Raw genomic sequence first — 21,364 nt, 5'->3', positions numbered from 1 at the left:
CTGATGATTGCATAATGTACAGTACCATTCGCGACTCCTCAGATACTGAAGCAGTCTGTGTTCATATACAGCAAGACCTGGACAACATCCAGGCTTGGGCTGAGAAATGGCAAGTTACGTTCACAAGTGCCAGGCAATGACCATCTCCAACAAGAGAAAATCCAACCATCTCTGCTTGACATTCAATGGCATTACCATCGCTGAATCCCCCCACTATCAACATCCTGGGGCTGGGGGGTCGGGAGGTTACCAGTGACCAGAAACTAACTGGACCAGCCATATAAGTAGAGTGGCTACAACAGGAGGAGAGAGGCTGGGAATTCTGTGGCAAGTAACTCACCACTTAACTTCCCAAAACCTGTCCATCATCGATAAGGCACAAGTCAGGAGTGCGATGGAATAATCTCCACTTGCCTGGATGGGTGCAGCTCCAACAAGACTCAAGAAGCTCGACACCATCCAGGACAAAGCAGCCCGCCTGATTGGCACCCCATCCACAAACATTCACACCCTCCACCACCGATGCACAGTGGCAGCAGTGTGTACCATCGACAAGATGCACTGAAGCAACTCACCATAGCTTCTTCAACAGCACCTTTCAAACCCGCAACCTCTACCACCTGGAAGGACAAGGGCAGCAGATGCTTGGGAACACCACCACCTACAACTTCCCCTCCAAGTCACACACCATCCTGACATGGAACTATATCGCCGTTCCTTCACTATCATTGGATCAAAATCCTGGAACTCCCTTCCTAACAGCACTGTGGGTGTACCTACCTCACATGGACTGCAGAGGTTCAAGAAGGCAGCTTACCACCAAATTCTGAAGGGCAATTGGGAATGGGCAACAAATGCTGGCTTAGCAAACGACGCCCACATCCCATGAAAGAATAAGAAAAACTGCTGCTGCACTGGTGATATCAATTTATTTCCAGTATGTGTAGAGGGGCCTGGCTTCATGCTAGTGAAAAAATCTTAATTAAATCCCTGTAAATAGAATGCTATACACTTAAGCTCCCCCAAAAGTCTGTAACTTACATCTAAGTACTGTTTGACGATATTCCGCTTCACTGTCTCTGTGATTTCCGCATGTCCGACTCCATTTCTCAGGAAATCCAGTGTTTGCCTGGGGTTAAAGTGCACTCCTGATTTCCTGTTTACCGCTTTGTCGTACACTTTCGCAGATTCAGAAGGAGAATATTTTTGGATTTTACTGGAGAGAGAAAGAGAGACAAGATTGTTGAACAGAGACTAGCAGCTGTTGGCTCAAAGATGAGAAACATTCTTGAAAATACAAGGAAAGATGGCATGATTGAAGATAACTAGCAATAACTTGGCAATGGCGGAAAGGACATAAACAACAGGCTTGGGGAAATCACCTGACCCAAAATACAGCACAAGGATGACAATTTATGGGACAGCACTTCTGCTTCCTTATATCTTTCTGTGGAAAGAAAACTTTCTGAGAGAGTGAGGACAAACTTTCAGACAGTAATGTAATTTCCAGTTAAGAATTTTTTTTAAATTCGTTCTTGGGTTGTGAGCATCTCTGGCAAGGCCAGCATTTATTGCCCATCACTAAATGCCCTTCGGAAGATGGTGGTGAATTTGACAGTGTAGGGCTTGATTTTCTTGGTGGCTACAAACCTATTATGCAATACAATTTCTACCACTGCCCAGTTACTGCAACTATCCAACAGATACTTAGTATTGGACAAGCATGAGAGGTCTCAGAATAGGATATTGTCATGGAGCAATGGCAGGTGTGCAGCAGTAGACTACAAGAACAGGACAGTGGCAGCAGTGGCTTATTCTAAAGTTGGGTGTACACTGTGATTTTCGCAGTTGTGACCAAGAGTTCCAAATAGTATGTTACCTCTCTAGTGCCAGGCAGAAGGACATCATGGAACAGATGGAAAGCTTCTGGGGAAGATAGGTCAGGCACATTTCATGATTTTCCTACCATTTTTCAACAGAAACCATCTGGACAAAAGTTACTTTTAAGTGCTGGGAATTAGAAATATTGCTCAAGTTTAATAAGGAAGGCCACAGATTGTGTATTAAAGTCAGACATTGGCACCCTTATTCAGGATGGTGCGAAACAACAGAGGAGCTCATTCCTGGGGCTCCCAGCAAACATCTTCATGCTGAATTTTGCACAAAGCTAATTCCAAAGGGAGGAGGCTCAGTAATACATGTGATGAGCAGCTCATCTGGCCATTAAGACCATCCTCATCTTACTTCAATACAGGTAGGTAGACCCAAGAGGCAGAGCCCTCTTATTGCAGTACTCTTGAGATCGGCATCTTTGTACCCACAAGAAATGGACTCATCTGTGTTGGAGGGGGAGGCGGTGGGTTCTCATGGTAGCCTCTTCAGTAAGACCAAGAGTCTCTACAGTTTGTGTGCCCTACCTTAATACAGTTCAGCACACAAGGTAAATGCAAAGTTAGCACACCAACAGGCACATGGACAATTCCCTTCTCACACAGGTGCATTTCTTCTTCTTCAGCCATTTCACAGTCTTGAGCAGCCAGGCTGGCCTTGGGGGTCAGCACTCCCTCATTATCTCAGTCATTCCCTACAATGAGCATTGCCCGGCCCTGAATCAACACCACCAGTGCAGACTAGCTGAGAGCTAGCTATTTCATAATGTTATACTCACAGCACTGACTGTCGCACCACCTCTCCAGCCCCCATCCAGACACACCAGTTACCCCTTTAATTGCTACCACTACTATTCTGATACTGGTGAATCCCGAGACGGGGGCAGTAAAGAAACTAAGTCCCTGATTCCAGTGAACAAAGACTCCATGGCAAGGTTTGTGAGTAGAACAATGAGAGAAACTTTGCTAATCCAGGTTCAGAAAGTCAAAAATCCTGTATAACAGTTAGAAGCTCTTGGTTGAATCCTAAGATGACTGAATGATTGCTTGGGAGGGGCAGGGAGAAGCAGCTTTGCATTTTCTCTATTTTGCGTTATTATGTGAAGCCAAGTTCTACTGATTGAACTAAGAAAACGTTATCACAATTATTGGCGACACCCAGTTCTACCTCACTACGCCTTCAATGCCACTGTGTTGTCAGGCTGCTTGTCCAATGCATAAGACAAGGCTGGAGCAATTGCAACCATCTTCAGCCAGAAATGCTGAGTGGATGGTCCATCTCAACCTCCACCATCACAGATGCTGGTCTTCAGCCAATTTGATTCACTCTGTGTGACGTCAAGGAACAGCTGAGAACATTGGAGACAGCAAAGGCTATGGGCCCCAACAACATCCTGGCTGTAGTACTGAAGACTTGTGCTCCAGAACTGGCTATCCTCTTAGCTACAACACTGGCATCTACCCGACAATGTAGAAAATTGCCCAGGTACGTCCCATCCACAAAAAACAGGAGAAATCCAATCAGGCCAATTAGTCTACCCTCCAGCATGAGCAAAGAGATGGAAGATGCCGTCGATAGTGCTATCAGGTGGCATTTACTAAGCAATAACCCGCTCACTGATGCTCAGTTTGGGTTCCGCCAGGGGCACTTAGATCCAGACTGTATTGTGCAAACTGGACACAAAGCTGAATTCCAGAGGTGAGGTGACAGTGACTGCCCTTGGCATCAAGGCAGCATTTGACTGAGTGTAGCAACAAGGAGCCCTAGAAAATTGAAGTCAATGGGAATCAAGGAGATAAATTCTCCACTCATTGGAGTCATACTGAGCACAAAGGGAGATGGTTGTGGTTGATGGAGGCCAATCATTTCTTCCCCAGGACAGCACTGTAGGAGTTCCTCACGCCTCTAGGCACCAATTCCAAACCCCTCTTGGCCACCATCTCAGGCTGAATAAGACTGTCCGACCTGAGCCGAGCTTCCGACCCCATAACTTCATTATCACCAAGACAGCCTAACTCCGTAGTATTGTTCAGTGCTCCGCCTCAGCCCAGCTGCTGATGAGATCCTTAGCCATGTTTTTGTTACCTCCAGACTTGATTATTCTAATGCTAACCTGGCAACCTTCCATTCCCTACCCTCCGTAAACTTCATCTCATCCAAAACTCTACTGCCCTTATCATAAAAGTTGCTCCAAGCCTCGTTCACTCACAATCCTCATGCTCGCTGACCTACATTGCTTCCTGGTCTGACAATGCTTCGACTTTAAAATTCTCACCTTTGTTTTCAAACTCTGCCATGGGCTTGTCACTCTCTATGAAAAAGGCAGTGAAGGACTGAAAATACAGACTATGAAGAAGTTTGAAATGCAGATAAATGCATTAGAACAAAATATAGTTCATATTATGTCAATGTGAGGACTTTGAAACCTAAAAGAGAGTCGGAGGCTTTTTCTGCCTCACTCTGAATCAGCGACATTGTAACAGAAAGCAAAGCTAATGTGCACTGTTCTGGGCTGTGGAAAAAGATTGTAAAACATGCAGCCAACAGGAAATGTCTAAGAATTTATTAACAAGGACCTCTTGAGTAGGCTCATTTGACCTCGAAGGAAAGCAGCAATTGGGTGAGGAATGTAATTAGAGATACAGATCAGCCATAACAACAATGAATGGCAGAAAAGGCTGGAGGAGCTGAACAGCTTCATACTGTTCATATGAACTCAGGACTCTCTCAAACCTCCTAGCATCGATTGGAGCAGGATCCTTGCGGATGTTGTATGGAATCAGTGTTACCTGTTTGGAAAATCAAGTTAACAATTCTCTCTGGCGTGTAAACAGCAAGATGTAAGAGTAGGCTGAGTGAACAGACAAAAAGAGGAAGAATTTGACCTTTGAGATCTGTGCAGTGTTCAATGTTAAAGCTCCATCTCATACCTGTCTGAGAAGCCGTACAGGTTTTTCAGGTGTTGCTTCAGGACCAACAGCAACAGGATTCCCTGAGAAGCATTCACAAACTCCACAAGAGGGGTCGAGTCTGCAGGCAACCGAGAGAGCACATCTTCCAGATCATCATCTTCCTCATCACTTGAGTCAGAGTTTACACGTCTTCTGGACCTGCGGGGCCGATGCATTTCATCCTCACTCTCACTGTCTCCTGAGCTTGAGGGTTTCCTTTCCTTCGGCGGTGCTTCTTTCAATAGAGACTGAAAACGACAAACAGTTTAAAAAGTAAGCTGCCTAACATCTCCTTTAAAATGGAGCCCCACCCTGATACAGAACTGTAGCATCACAGAAATCTGCACCACGGAAGGAGGCATTCAGCCTATTGTGTCCATGCCAGCTGATGTGGAGCCAAGCAGCCTAAACACACTTTCCAGCTCTTGGTCCGTAGCCTAGTAAGTTACGGCACTTCAAGTGCGTATCCAAGTACTTTTTAAATGTTATGAGGAATTTTGCCTCTACCACCCTTTCAGGCAGTGAGTTCCAGATCCGTCACCCACTGGGTGAAAAAAATTCCCCTCTAAACCTCCTACCTCTTAACTGAAACCTTCGGCCCCCTGGTTAACCAAGCTGAAAAGGGCCTTCCTATCCACTCTAGATAGACCCCTCATAATTTTATACATGCCAATTAGGTCTCCCTTCAGTCTCCTCTGTCCAAAGAAAACAACCCTAGCCTATCCAATCTTTCCTCATAACAAAAATTCTCCAGTCCAAGCAACATCCTCATAAATCTCCTCTGTACCCTCTGTGGTGCAATCACATCTTTCCTATAATGCGGTGACCAGAACCGCATGCAGTTCTGCAGTTGTGGCCTAACTAGTGTTTTATACAGTTCCAGCATAACCCCCTAGCATCTACTGGAGCAGGATCCTTGCGGATGTTGTATGGAATGATGGAATCAGTGTTATCTGTTTGGAAAATCAAGTTTAACAACTCTCTCTGGTATGCCTTGGCTAATAAAGGCAGGTATCCTGTAGGTCTTCTTGACCATCTTACCTTCAGGGATCTGTGGACATACACACCAAGGTCCCTCTGCTCCTCTACACTTCTCAGTATCCTACCATTTTACTGCATGTTCCCTTGCCTTGTTAGCCTTCCCCAATGCATTATCTCACATTTCTCTAGTTTGAACTCCATTTTTCACTGCTCCACTCATCTGACTAGTCCAATCATATCTTCCTGCAGTCTACAACTTTCTTCACAGAATCACAGAATTGTTACAGCGCAGGAGGCCATTCAGCCCATCGTGTCCACACTGGCTCTCTGAAAGAGCAATTCCCTCAGTTCCATTCCCCGCCTTCTCCCCGTAACCCTGCACATTCTTCCTTTTCATGTAACTGTCTAATTCCCTTTTGAATGCTTCAATTGAACCTGCCTCACCACGTTCTCAGGCAACGCAGACCTCAACCACTCGCCGCGTGAAGAAGTTTTTCCTCATGTCGCTTTTGCTTCTCTTACCAAATACTTTAAATCTGTGTCCTCTCGTTCTCGATCCTTTCATGAGTGGGAACAGTTTCTCTCTATCTACTCTGTCCAGACCTCTCATGATTTTGAATACCTCTATCAAATCACCTCTCAGCCTTCTCTTCTCCAAGGAAAACAGTCCTAACTTCTCCAATCTATCTTCATAAATGAAATATTCTTAATTATCAACCACAAGGCCAATTTTTATATCGTCTGCAAACCTCTCAATTGCACCTCCTACATTCAAGTCCAAATCATTGATATATACCACAAAAAGCAAGGGACATAGTATTGAGCCCTGTGGAATCCCACTGGAAAGCCTTCCAATGACATTACCCTTTGCTTCCTGCCTTTGAGCCAATTTGCTTACAGCTCACTATTACAGGCAGTATCACTGCATGCAGCATAGACACACCCTGATACAGCTCACTTTTCTTTGCAATATCACTGAATATAGCACAGGCATAGTCTGATACAACTCTCTGCTCCCGGCAGTATCACCCTGATGCAGCTCGGTATTTGGGAGGATGTTTCCCCTGGCTCGAGGTCTACAACTAGGGCTCAGTCTCAGAATAAGGGGTTAACCATTTAGGACTGAGATGAGGAGAAATTTCTTCACACAAAGTATTAGATGCATCTGGGGGATGCTCAGTTGAGTATATTTAAGTCAATCAGGCAACGCATGCAGAAAGGGAATAGGTAACTTCCAGGCAGTCAAGGAAGATCAGGCAGGTAATGCAGCGTTTAAACTAAATTGTAAGGGAATGGCACCAGCATTTCGAAGGAGAAAAGAAGAATTCGGTACATAAAGGAGTAACAGTGCTGGATAGAGAAGGAAGCAATACATTAGACAGCAGCAGATTAAGAAGGACTACGAGGAATACAAAGGCAGGTTCACAACGCATGTAGGTAAACGCAGAAAGTGTGGTGAATAAAGTTGGTGAGCTACAAGCATAAATAGCCATGTGGGAATATGTCATGGCAATAACGGAACCGCGACTTAAAAAGATTGAGGACTTAGGCTTAATATTCAAAGATACAAAATGTTCAGACAAGACAGGGAAGGAAAAAAGGCAGGTGGGATGGCAGCACTGATTAGGGAAGAATTGTAGTGTTGAAAAGGAAGGATGCCCTTGAAGGGACAAGGACAGAATCCATTTGGTTAATAGGCGTATTCTAAAGGCCTCCAAATAGTGAGATATATATAGCAGGGCAAATGTGCAAGGAAATCACAGAGATGTGCCAAAACGATAGATTGGTGATACTGGGGGACTTTAAAAAAAAAATTGTTTATGGAATGTGGGCGACGGTGGCCAGGCCAGCATTTATTGCCCATCTTTAATTGCCCTCGAGAAGGTGGTGGTGATGAGGGAACTTGCAGTGGTGGTGTTCCCATATATAAGCTGCACTTGTCCTTCTATGTGGTAAAGGTCGCGGGTTTGGAATGTGCTGTCGAAAGAGCCTTGGTGCGTAGCTGCAGTGCATCTTGTAGATGCTACACACCGCTGCCACTGTGCGTCTGTGCTAAAGGGAGTGAATGTTAAAGGTGGTGGATGGGGTCCCAATCAAGCCAGCTGCTTTGTCCTGGATGGTATCGAGCTTCTCGAGTGTTGTTGCAGCCTCACCCATCCAGGCAAGTGCAGAGTATTCCATCACACTCCTGACTTGTGCCTTGTAGATGGTGGACAGGCATTGGGGAAACCGGAGGTAAGTTACTTGCTGCAGAATCCCAGCCTCTCATCTGCTCTTGTAGCCATGGTATTTGCGTGGCTGGTTCAGTTCAGTTTCTGGTCAATGGTAACCCCTAGGATGTTGATAGTGGGGGATTCAGTGATGGTAATGCCATTGAACATCAAGGGGAGATGGTTAGATACTCTCTTATTGGAGATGGTCATTGCCTGGCACTTGTGTTGCGCGAATGTTGCTTGCCACTTATCAGCCCAAGCCTGGATGTAGTCCAGGTCTTGCTGCACATGGGCACAGGCTGCTTCAGTGTCAACAGACTGGTGAGCAAACTTGTAGCTCATGAAATAAAAGGGATGGTAGAAACATGGATACAAAATTGGCTGAGTGACAGGAAACAAAGAGCAGTGATTAATGAATGTTTTTGGGCTGGAGGAAGGTTTGTAGTGGAGTTCCTCAGCGACCAGTGTTGAGACTCTTGCTTTTCCTGATATATATTAATGACCTAGATCTTGGTGTACAGGGCACAATTTCAAAGTTTGCAGATGATATGAAACTTGGAAGCATTGTGAACTGTCAGACAGATAGTGGAGAACTCCAAAAGGGCATAGACAATTTGGCGGAATGGCAGACAAATGGCAGATGAAGTTCAATACAGCGAAATATGAAGTGATTTATTTTGGTAGGAAGAACATGGACAGACAATATAAAATAAAGGGTACAATTCTCAAGGGGGTGCAGGAACAGAGGGACCTGGTGTATTAGTCATTGAAGGTGGCAGGACAGGTTGACAGCGCGGTTAATAAAGCATACAGTATCCTGGGCTTAATTAATAGGGGCATAGAGTACAAGAGCAAGACAGTTACGTTGACCTTCTATAAGACACTAGTTCGGCCGCAGCTGGAATATTGCATCCAGTTCTGGGCGCCGCACTTTAGGAAAGACGTGAGGGCACTGCAGAGAGTACAGAAAAGATTCACAAGAATGGTTCCAGGGATGAGGAACTTCAGTTATGAAGATAGATGGGAGAAGTTAGGACTGTTTTCCTTGGAGAAGAGAAGACTGAGAGGTGGTTTGATTGAGGTATTCAAAATCACGAGGGGTCTGGACAGAGTAGATAGAGAGAAAGTGTTCCCACTCGTGAAAGGATCGAGAACGGGAGGGCACAGACATAAGTATTTGGTAAAAGAAGCAAAAGTGACATGAGAAAAAACTTTTTCACACAGTCAGTAGTTAAGGTCTGGAATGCGCTGCCTGAGAACAAGGTGGAGGCAGGTTCAATTGAAGCATTCAATAGGGAATTAGATATCTGAAAAGGAAGAATGTGCAGGGTTACGGGGAGAAGGCGGGGAATGGAACTGAGGGAATTGCTCTTTCAGACAGCCAGTGTGGACACGATGGGCTGAATGGCCAATCCTGCACTGTAACGTGAGTCGTGAATGGTGTTCAACATCGTACAATCATGAGCAAACATCCCCACTTCTGACCTTATGATGGAGGGAAGATCATTGATGAAGCAGCTGAAGATGGTTGGGCCTAGGACACTACCCTGAGGAATTCCTGCAGTGATGTGCTGGAGCTGAGATGATTGACCTCCAACAGCCACAACCATCTTCCTTTGTGCGAGGTATGATTCAAACCAGTGGAGAGTTTTCCCCTCGATTCCCATGGACTCCAGTTTCGAGAAGGCTCCTTGATACCATACGCATACGAATTGCTGCCTTGATGTCAAGGGCAGTCACTCTCACTTCACCTCTGGAGTGTAGCTCTTTTGTCAGGTTTGGACCAAAGCTATAATGAGGTTGGGAGCTGAGTGGCCCTGACAGAGCCAAACTGAGCGTCTGTGAGCAGGTTATTGCTGAGTAAGTGGTGCTTGATAGCACTGTCGACGGCCCGTTCCATCACTCTGCAGATGATAGAGAGTAGACTGGTAGGGCAGTAATATGCTGCGTTGGATTTGTCCTGCTTTATGTGGACAGGACATACCGGAGCAAATTTTCCACATTGCTGGGTAGATGTCAGTGTTGTAGCTGTCCTGGAACACCTTGGTTAGGGGCACGGCTAGTTCTGGGGCACAAGTCTTCTGTACTATTGCCGCAATGTTGTCAGGGTCCTAAGCCTTTGCAGCATCCAGTGCCCCCAGCCGTTTCTTGATATCACGTGAAGTGAATTGGATTGGCTGAAGACTGGCATCTGTGATGCTGGGGACCTCAGGAGGAGGTCGAGATGGATCATCAACTCGGCATTTCTGGCTGAGGATGAATGTAAATGCTTCAGCCTTGTCTTTTGCACTGATGTGCGAGGCACCCCCATCATTGAGGATGGGGATATTTGTGGAGTCACCTCCTGTTAGTTGTTCAATTGTCCACCACCGTTCACGACTGGATGTCCTTCAGAACTCAGCCCACTCGGTCAGCAGTGTTGCTACCAATCTGTGATGGACATTGAAGTCCCCCACCCAGAGTACATTCTGTGCCCTTGCTACCCTCAGTGCTTCTTTCAATTAGTGTTCAACATGGAGAAGCACTGATTCATCAACTGAGGGATGGCGGTAGGTGGTAATCATCAGGAGGGTTCCTTGCCCATATTTAACCTGAGGCCATGAGAATTCACAGGCTCTGGCGTCAATGTTGAGGACTCCCAGGGCAACTCCCTCCAGACTGTATACCACTGTACCGCCACCTCTGCTGGGTCTGTCCTGCCGGTGGGACACAATATACCCATGGATGGTGCGAGCGGTGCCTGGGACATGGTAAGGTAAGATTCGGTGAGTATGACTATGTCAGGCTGTTGCTTGACTAGGCTGTGGGACTAGGCTGTGGGCAGGGGGATGGGAACCAATTGAGGAGGTCAGTTGACAGTAAGGAGGTAGTAACAAAAGCCTGTAAGGAACTAGATAATGAAGTCAGTGTGACTAAGGGGAAGAGCAGGCAGGGAGCAGATGATGAATGTAAAGGGACTGGTGGTCTGAGGTGCATTTGTTTTAATGCAAGAAGTGTAGTAGGTAAGGCAGATGAACTTAGGGCTTGGATTAGTACCTGGGAGAATGATGTTATTGCTATTACTGAGACTTGGTTGAGGGAAGGGCATGATTGGCAACTAAATATCCCAGGATATCGATGCTTCAGGCAGGATAGAGAGGGAGGTAAAAGGGGTGGAGGAGTTGCATTACTGGTCAAAGAGGATATCACAGCTGTGCTGAAGGAGGGCACTATGGAGGACTCGAGCAGTGAGGCAATATGGACAGAACTCAGAAATAGGAAGGGTGTGGTAACAATGTTGGGGCTGTACTACAGGCCTCCCAACAGCGAGCGTGAGATAGAGGTACAAATATGTAAACAGATTTATGGAAAGATGTAGGAGCAACAGGGTGGTGGTGATAGGAGATTTTAATTTTCCCAACATTGACTGGAATTCACTTAGTGTTAGAGGTCTAGATGGAGCAGAATTTGTAAGGAGCATCCAGGAGGGTTTTCTAGAGCAGTATGTAAATAGTCCAACTCGGGAAGGGGCCATACTGGACCTGGTGTTGGGGAATGAGCCCGGCCAGGTGTTTGAAGTTTCAGTAGGGGACTACTTTGGGAATAGTGATCACAATTCCGTAAGCTTTAAAATACTCATGGACAAAGACGAGAGTGGTCCTAAAGGAAGAGTGCTAAATTGGGGGAAGGCCAACTGTACCAAAATTCGTCAGGAGCTGGGGAATGTAGATTGGGAGCAGCTGTTAGAAGGTAAATCCACATGTGATATGTGGGAGGCTTTTAAAGAGAGGTTGATTAGCGTGTAGGAGAGACATGTTCCTGTGAAAATGAGGGATAGAAATGGCAAGATTAGGGAACCATGGATGACAGGTGAAATTGTGAGACTAGTTAAGAGGAAAAAGGAAGCATACATAAGGTCTAGGCGGCTGATGAAAGACGAAGCTTTGAAAGAATATCGGGAATGTAGGACCAATCTGAAACGAGGAATAAAGAGGGCTAAAAGGGGTCATGAAATATCTTTAGCAAACAGGGTTAAAGAAAATCCCAAAGCCTTTTATTCATATATAAGGAGAAAGAGGGTAACTAGAGAAAGGATTGGCCCACTAAAGGACAAAGGAGGAATGTTATGCTTGGACTCAGAGAAAATGGGTGAGATTCTAAACGAGTACTTTGCATCGGTATTCACCGAGGAGAGGGACATGACGGATGTTGAGGTTAGGAACAGATGTTTGATTACTCTAGGTCAAGTCGGCATAAGGAGGGAGGAAGTGTTGGGTATTCTAAAGGGCATTAAGGTGGACAAGTCCCCAGGTCCGGATGGGATCTATCCCAGGTTACTGAGGGAAGCGAGAGAGGAAATAGCTGGGGCCTTAACAGATATCTTTGCAGCATCCTTAAACACGGGTGAGGTCCCGGAGGACTGGAGAATTGCTAATGTTGTCCCCTTGTTTAAGAAGGGTAGCAGGGATAATCCAGGTAATTATAGACCGGTGAGCCTGACGTCAGTGGTAGGGAAGCTGCTGGAGAAGATACTGAGGGATAGGATCTATTCTCATTTGGAAGAAAATGGGCTTATCAGTGATAGGCAACATGGTTTTGTGCAGGGAAGGTCATGTCTTACCAACTTAATAGAATTCTTTGGGGAAGTGACAAAGTTGATTGATGAGGGAAGGGCTGTCGATGTCATATACATGGACTTCAGTAAGGCGTTTGATAAGGTTCCCCATGGCAGGCTGATGGAGAAAGTGAAGGCGCATGGGGTCCAAGGTGTACTAGCTAGATGGATAAAGAACTGGCTGGGCAACAGGAGACAGAGAGTAGCAGTGGAAGGGAGTTTCTCAAAATGGAGACGTGTGACCAGTGGTGTTCCACAGGGATCCGTGCTGGGACCACTGTTGTTTGTGATATACATTAATGATTTGGAGGAAAGTATAGGTGGACTGATTAGCAAGTTTGCAGACGACACTAAGATTGGTGGAGTAGCAGATAGTGAAGGGGACTGTCAGAGAATACAGCAGAATATAGATAGATTGGAGAGTTGGGCAGAGAAATGGCAGATGGAGTTCAATCAGGGCAAATGCGAGGTGATGCATTTTGGAAGATCCAATTCGAGAGTGAACTATACAGTAAATGGAAAAGTCCTGGGGAAAATTGATGTCCAGAGAGATTTGGGTGTTCAGGTCCACTGTTCCCTGAAGGTGGCAACGCAGGTAAATAGAGTGGTCAAGAAGGCATACGGCATGCTTTCCTTCATCGGACGGGGTATTGAGTACAAGAGTTGGCAGGTCATGTTACAGTTGTATAGGACTTTGGTTCGGTCACATTTGGAATACTGCGTGCAGTTCTGGTCGCCACATTACCAAAAGGATGTGGATGCTTTGGAGAGGGTGCAGAGGAGGTTCACCAGGATGTTGCCTGGTATGGAGGGCGCTAGCTATGAAGAGAGGTTGAGTAGATTAGGATTATTTTCATTAGAAAGACGGAGGTTGAGGGGGGACCTGATTGAGGTGTACAAAATCATGAGAGGTATAGACAGGGTGGATAGCAAGAGGCTTTTTCCCCCAGAGTGGGGGATTCAATTACTAGAGGAAACGAGTTCAAAGTGGAAGGGGAAAAGTTTAGGGGGGATATGCGTGGAAAGTTCTTTACGCAGAGGGTGGTGGGTACCTGGAACGCGTTGCCAGCGGAGGTGGTAGATGCGGGCACGATGGCGTCTTTTAAGATGTATCTAGACAGATACATGAATGGGCAGGAAGAAAAGAGATACAGACCCTTAGAAAATAGGCGACATTTTTAGATAGAGGATCTGGATCGGCGCAGGCTTGGAGGGCCGAAGGGCCTGTTCCTTTGCTGTAATTTTCTTTGTTCTTTTGACAGCTCTCCCAACATGGTACATGCCCCCAGATGTTAGTAAGGAGGACTTTACAAGGTAGACAGGACTGGGTTTGCCGTTGTCATTTCCAGTGCCTAGGTTGATGCCGGGTGGTCCGTCCGGTTTCATTCCTTTTCTTAGTTATTGTACTGGTTTGATACAACTGAGTGGCTTGCTAGGCCATTTCAAAGGACATTTAAGATCAACTACATTGCTGTAGGTCTGGATCCACATGTAGGCCAGATCAAGTAAGGAATTTTTTTTATTTGTTCCTGGGATGTGGGCGTCGTTGGCTGGGCCAGCATTTATTGCCCATCCCTAATTGCCCTCGAGAAGGTGGTGGTGAGCTGCCTTCTTGAACCGCTGCAATCCATGTGGGGTAGGTACATCCACAGTGCTGTTAGGAAGGGGGTTTCAGGATTTTGACCCAGTGACAGTGAAGGACTGGCGTTAAAGTTCCAAGTCAGGATGGTGTGTGGCTTGGAGGGGAACTTGCAGGGGCTGGTGTTCCCATGTATCTGCTGCCCTTGTCCTTCTGGGTGGTAGAGGTTGCGGATTCGAAAAGTGCTGTCTAAGGAGCCTTGGTGTGTTGCTGCAGTGCATCTTGTAGATGGTACACACTGCTGCCACTGTGCAGGGAGTGAATGTTGGTGGATGGGGTGCCAATCAAGCGGGCTGCTTTGTCCTGGATGGTGTCGAGCTTCTTGAGTGTTGCTGGAGCTGCACCCAACCAGACAAGTGGAGAGTATTCCATCACACTCCTCACTTGTGCCTTGTAACTGTTGGACAGGCTTTGGGGACTCAGGAGGTAAGTTACTAGCTACAGGATACCTAGCCTCTGACCTACTCTTGTAGCCACGGTATTTATATGGCTATTCCAGTTGAGTTTCTGGTCAAGGGTAACCCCCAGGATGTTGATAGTGGGGGTTTCAGCCATAGTAATGCCATTGAATGTCAAGGAAAGATTGTAAGATTATCTCTTCCTGGAGATGGTCATTGCCTGGCACTTGTGTCACGTGATTGTTACTTGCCACTTATCAGCTCAAGCCTGGATATTGTCCAAGTCTTGCTGCATTTCCACAAGGACTGCTTCAGTATCTGAGGAGTCACGAATGGTGCTGAACATTGTGCAATCATCAGCGAACATTCCCATTTCTGACCTTATGATGCGAGGGAATGTCATTGATGAAGCAGCTGAAGATGGTTGGGCCTCGGACACTACCCTGAGGAACTCCTGCAGTGATGTCCTGGAGCTGAGATGATTGACCTCCAACAACCACAACCATCTTCCATTGCGCGAGGGATGACTCCAACCAGCAAAGTTTCCCCCTGATTCCCACTGACTTCAGTTTTGCTAGGGCTCTTTGATGCCATACTCGGTCAAATGCTGCCTTGATGTCAAGGGCAGTTACTCTCACCTCACCTCTTTTGTCCATGTTTGAACCAAGCCTGTAATGAGGTCAGGTGCTGAGTGGCCCTGGTGGAACCCAAACTGAGTGTCAGCGAGCAGGTTATTGCTAAGCAAGTGCCACTTGATGGCACTGTTGATGACACCTTCCATCACTTTACTGATGATTGACAGTAGAATGATGGGGCGGTAATTGGCTGGGTTGGACTTGTCCTGCTTTTTGTGAACAGGACATAACTGGGCAATTTTCCACATTGCTGGGTAGCTGCCAGTGTTGTAGCTGTACTGCAACAGCTTGGCTCGGGGCGCGGCAAGTTCTGGAGCACAGGTCTTCAGTACTATTGCCGGAATGTTGTCAGAGCCTATAGCCTTTGCAGTATCCAGTGCCTTCAGTCGTTTTTTGATATCACGCAGAGTGCATCGAATTGGCTGAAGACTGGCATCTGTGATGCTGGGGACTTCAGGAGGAGGCCGAGATGGGTCATCAACTCGGCACTTCTGGCTGAAGGTTGTTGCAAATGCATGAGTCTTCTCTTTTGCATTGATGGGGATATTTGTGGAGTCAACTCCTCCTGTCAGTTGTTTAATTGTCTCCCAACATTCACGACTGGATGTGGCAGGACTGCAGAGCTTAGATCTGACCCGTTGGTTATGGGATCACTTAGCTCTGTCTATCACATGCAGCTTACGCTGTTTGGCATGCAAGTCGAGTCACAAAGTCATAGAGAGATACAGCACTGAAACAGGCCCTTCGGCCCACCGAGTCTGTGCCGACCAACAACCACCCATTTATACTAATCCTACATCAATCCCATATTCCCTACCACATCCCCACCATTCTCCTACCACCTACCTACACTAGGGGCAATTTACAATGGCCAATTTACCTGTCAACCTGCAAGTCTTTGGCTGTGGGAGGAAACCGGAGCACCCGGCGGAAACCCACGCGGTCACAGGGAGAACTTGCAAACTCCACACAGGCAGTATCCAGAACCGAACCCGGGTCGCTGGAGCTGTGAGGCTGCGGTGCTAACCACTGCGCCGCCCCATTGTGCAGTCCCGTGTTGTAGCTTAGCCGGTATGCCCCCTCGTAGTGTCGATTGAAGCATAAAATTACAGAGATATTGACAGAGTAAGCGAAGGTGAAAAACTGTGACAAAAGATTTCAAATTAGGCAAATGTGATATCATCCACTTTGGGCCTAAAAAGGATAGAACAGGGTTTCTTCCTAAATGCTGAAAAGATAGAAACAGTAGAGGTCCAAAAGAAACCTGGGGGTCCAATTAGATAGACCATTAAAATGTCATGAACAGATACAGAAAATAATCAAAAAGGATAATGGAATGTTGGCTTTTATATCCAGAGGACTATAACACAAGGGGGTAGAAGTTATGCTTCAGCTATACAAAGCCGTGGTCAGACCACAATTGGGAGTAAGGTGAGCAGTTCTGCATACCAGAGCTTGGAAAGGATACATTGGCCTTGGAGGGAGTGCAGCAAAGATTTACCAGAATGATAACTGGACTCCAAAGGTTAAACTGCATGGAGACATTACGCGAACCAGGGTTGTATTTAATGGAAAATAGAAGGTTAAGGGGTGATTTGATCAAAGTTTTCAAGACTATGACTTGATATTAAGGGGAACAGATAGAGCAGAGGGAGAAACTAATTCCGCTGGTTGGAAAGTCTAGGATGAGGGGGAATAGACTAAAATTAGAGCCACGCCTTTTAGGAGTGAAACAAGGAAACACTTGCACACATAAAGGGTTGTACAAGTTGGGAACTCTCTTCCACAAATGACAATTGAAGCTCTATCAATTTCCAATTTTGAAACTGAGATTGGTAGATTTTTGATAGCCAAGGGTATTAAACAATATGGAGCAAAGGTATATGGAGTTCGGTTACAGATCAGCCATGATCTCACTGAATGGTAGAACAGGCTTGAGAGGCGAAATGGCCTCCTCATGTTCACAGTATCACTGAAGGCAATACAGACAAACCCTAATACAGCTCATGACATGACGCAGCATCACCGAATGCAGTGTAAACACACCCTGATACTGTCTGGAATAGTGTCAGTGTATCACTGGAAATAGAATAGACACAGCCCTACACTTGACTGTTTCAGGCACTAACAAAGAACAGTACAGCACAGGAACAGGCCATTCGGCCCTCCAAGCCTGCGCCGATCTTGATGCCTGCCTAAACGAACACCTTCTGCACTTCCGGGGTCCGTATCCCTCTATTCCCATCCTATTCATGTATTTGTCAAGATGTCTATTAAACGTCGCTATCGTATCTGCTTCCATAACCTCCCCTGGCAGCAAGTTCCAGGCACTCACCACCCTCTGTGTAAATAACTTGCCTCGCACATCCCCTCTAAACTTTGCCCCTCGCACCTTAAATCTATGGCCCCTAGTAACTGACTCTTGCACCCTGGGAAAAAGCTTCTGACTATCCACTCTGTCCATGCCGCTCATAACTTTGTAAACCTCTATCATGTCGCCCCTCCACCTCCGTCGTTCCAGTGAAAACAATCCGAGTTTTTCCAACCTCTCCTCATAGCTAATGCCCTCCAGACCAGGCAACATCCTGGAAAACCTCTTCTGTACCCTCTCCAAAGCTTCCACGTGCTTCAGTTAGTGTGGCGATCAGAATTGCACGCAATATTCTAAGTGTGGCCTAACTAAGGTTGCGTACAGCTGCAACATGAGTTGCCAATTTTTATACTCAGCCCTGACCGATGAAGGCAAGCGTGCCGTATGCCTTCTTGACTACTTTATCCACCTGCGTTGCCACTTTCAGTGACCTGTGGACCTGTACGCCCAGATCTCTCTGCCTGTCAATACTCCTAAGGGTTCTGCCATTTACTGTATACCTCCCACCTGCATTAGATCTTTCAAAATACAATACCTCACATTTGTCCGGATTAAACTCCATCTGCCATTTCTCCGCCCAAGTCTCCAACCGATCTATATCCTGCTGTATCCTCTGACAATCCTCATCATTATCCGCAACTCCACCAACCTTTGTCTCGTCTGCAAACTTACTAATCAGACCAGCTACATTTTCCTCCAAATCATTTATATATACTACAAACAGCAAAGGTCCCAGCACTGATCCCTGCGGAACACCACTAGTCACATCCCTCCATTCAGAAAAACACACATCCACTGATACCCTCTGTCTTCTATGACCGAGCCAGTTCTGTATCCATCTTGCCAGCTCACCTCTGATCCCGTGTGACTTCACCTTTTGTCCCTGTCTGCCATGAGGGACCTTGTCAAAGGCTTTACTAAAGTCCATATAGATAACATCCACTGCCCTTCCTTCATCAATCATCTTTGTCACTTCCTCAAAAAACTCAATCAAATTAGTAAGACACGACCGCCTTCACAAAACCATGCTGCCTCTTGCTAATAAGTTTGTTTGTTTCCAAATGGGAGTAAATCCCGTCCCGAATAATCCTCTCTAATAGTTTCCCTACCACTGACGTAAGGCTCACCGGCCTATAATTTCCTGGATTATCCTTGCTACCCTTCTTAAACAAAGGAACAACATTGGCTATTCTCCAGTCCTCTGGGACCTCACCTGTAGCCAATGAGAATGCAAAGATTTGTGTCAAGGCCCCAGCAATTTCCTCCCTTGCCTCCCTCAGTATTCTAGGGTAGATCCCATCAGGCCCTGGGGACTTATCTACCTTAATGCTTTGCACGACACCCAACACCACCTCCTTTTTGATAATGAGATGACTGAGACTATCTGCACTCCCTTCCCTAGGCTCATCATCCACCAAGTCCTTCTCTTTGGTGAATACTGATGCAAAGTACTCATTTAGCACCTCGCCCATTTCCTCTGGCTCCACACATAGATTCCCATCTCTGTCCTTGAGTGGGCCAACCCTTTCCCTGGTTACCCTCTTGCTCTTTATATACGTATAAAAAGCCTTGGGATTTTCCTTAATCCTGTTTGCCAATGACTTTTCATGACCCCTTTTAGCCCTCCTAATTCCTTGCTTAAGTTCCTTCCTACTGTCTTTATATTCCTCAAGTGCTTCATCTGTTCCTAGCCTTCCAGCCCTTACAAATGCTTCCTTTTTCTTTTTGACTAGGCTCACAATATCCCGTGTTATCCAAGGTTCCCGAAACTTGCCAAACTTGTCTTTCTTCCTCACAGGAACATGCTGGTCCTGGATTCTAATCAGCTGACGTTTGAAAGACTCCCACATGTCAGATGTTGATTTACCCTCAAAACAGCTGCCCCCAATCTAAATTCTTTAGTTCCTGCCTAATATTGTTATAAAACGCCTTCCCCCAATTTAGCACCTTCACCCGAGGACTACTCTTATCCTTATCCACAAGTACCTTAAAACTTATGGAATTATGGTCACTGCTCCCGAAATGCTCCGCCACTGAAACTCCGACCACCTGGCCGGGCTCATTCCTCAATACCAGGTCCAGAATGGCCCCATCCCTAGTTGGACTATCTACATACCGTTTCAAGAAGCCCTCCTGGATGCTCCTCACAACTTCTGCCCCATCCAAGCCCCTAGCACTAAGTGAGTCCCAGTCAATATTGGGGAAGTTAAAATCACCTACCACCACAACCCTGTTACCTTTACATCTTTCCAAAATCTGTCTACATATCTGCTCCTCTACCTCCTGCTGGCTGTTGGGAGGCCTGTAGTAAACCCCCAACATCGTGACTGCACCCTTCCTATTCCTGAGCTCCACCCATATTGCCTCGCTGCATGACCCCTCTGAGGTGTCCTCCCGCAGTACAGCTGTGATATTCTCCTTAACCAGTAATGCAACTCCCCCACCCCTTTTACATCCTCCTCTATCCCGCCTGAAGCTTCTAAAGCCTGGAACATTTAGCTGCCAATCCTGCCCTTCCGTCAACCAAGTCTCTGTAATAGCAACATCATATTTCCAAGTACTAATCCAAGCTTTAAGTTCATCTGCCTTATACTTCTCACATTGAAAAAAATGCACTTCAGACCACCAGTCCTGCTGTGCTCAGCAACATCTCCCAGCCTGCCCTTTCTCTTAGTCCTACTGGCCTTATTTACTATGTCCTCCTCATTTATTTCACTCGCTGTCCGACTGCTCTGGTTCCCACCCCCCCGCCACACTAGTTTAAACCCTCCCGAGTAACGCTAGCAAACCTTGCAGCCAGGATATTAGTGACCTTCCAGTTTAGATGCAACCCGTCCTTTTTGTACAGGTCCCATCTGTCCCTGAAGAGAGCCCAATGGTCCAGATATCTGAAACCCTCCCTTCAACACCAGCTGCTCAGCCATGTGTTTAGCTGCACTATCTTTCTATTTCTAGCCTCATTGGCACGTGGCACAGGGAGTAATCCAGAGATTACAACCTTAGAGGTCCTGTTTTTTTAAACTTACTACCTAACCCCCTAAACTCCCCCTGCAGGACCTCATCACTCTTCCTGCCTATGTCATTGGTACCGATGTGTACCACAACCTCTGGCTGTTCACCCTCCCCCTTCAGAATGCCCCCTGTCCGTTCAGAGACATCCTTGACCCTGGCACCAGGGAGGCAACATACCATCCTGGAGTCTCTTTCACGCCCACAGAAGCGCCTATCAGTGCCCCTGACTATCGAGTCCCCTATAACTATTGCTCTTCTGCGTTTTGTCCCTCCCTGCTGATCAACAGTGCCAGCCGTGGTGCCACTGCTCTGGCTGCTGCTGTTGTTTTCCCGATAGGCCATCCCCCCCAAACAGTATCCAAAACGGTATACTTGTTAGAGAGGGGGATAGCCACAGGGGATTCCTGCACTGACTGCCTGCCCCTTCTAGCGGTCACCCATCTATCTGCCTGCACCTTGGGTGTAACCACTTCTCTAAAACTCCTGTCTATGATGCTCTCTGCCACCTGTATGCTCCTAAGTGCATCCAGTTGCCGCTCCAACCGATCCATGCGGTCTGTGAGGAGCTGCAACTGGGTGCACTTCCTGCAGATGTAGTCGTCCGGAACGCTGGAAGCGTCACGGACTTCCCACATCTCACAGGTGAAGCACTTCACCCCTCTAACTGTCATTTCTAGCAC

At 46.6% G+C, this 21,364-nt stretch overlaps 1 protein-coding gene across 1 annotated transcript in view; it reads right to left on the bottom strand.

The window, feature by feature from the left end:
- LOC137368865 (nipped-B-like protein) overlaps positions 1 to 21,364 on the bottom strand; it is a 693,066-nt gene that overhangs the window by 16,381 nt on the left and 655,321 nt on the right. Inside the window, exons 46-47 of the mRNA XM_068029073.1 lie at positions 4,821 to 5,089; positions 1,042 to 1,216 (exon numbers count right to left, since the gene is read on the bottom strand). Coding sequence (XP_067885174.1) covers positions 1,042 to 1,216; positions 4,821 to 5,089 — 444 coding nt within the window. The remainder of the gene's footprint in view (positions 1 to 1,041; positions 1,217 to 4,820; positions 5,090 to 21,364) is intronic.

This window comes from Heterodontus francisci, chromosome 4 (assembly GCF_036365525.1).
Source record: "Heterodontus francisci isolate sHetFra1 chromosome 4, sHetFra1.hap1, whole genome shotgun sequence".
NCBI classification, from domain to species: domain Eukaryota; kingdom Metazoa; phylum Chordata; class Chondrichthyes; order Heterodontiformes; family Heterodontidae; genus Heterodontus; species Heterodontus francisci.
This window is presented reverse-complemented; position numbering and strand designations above follow the sequence as displayed.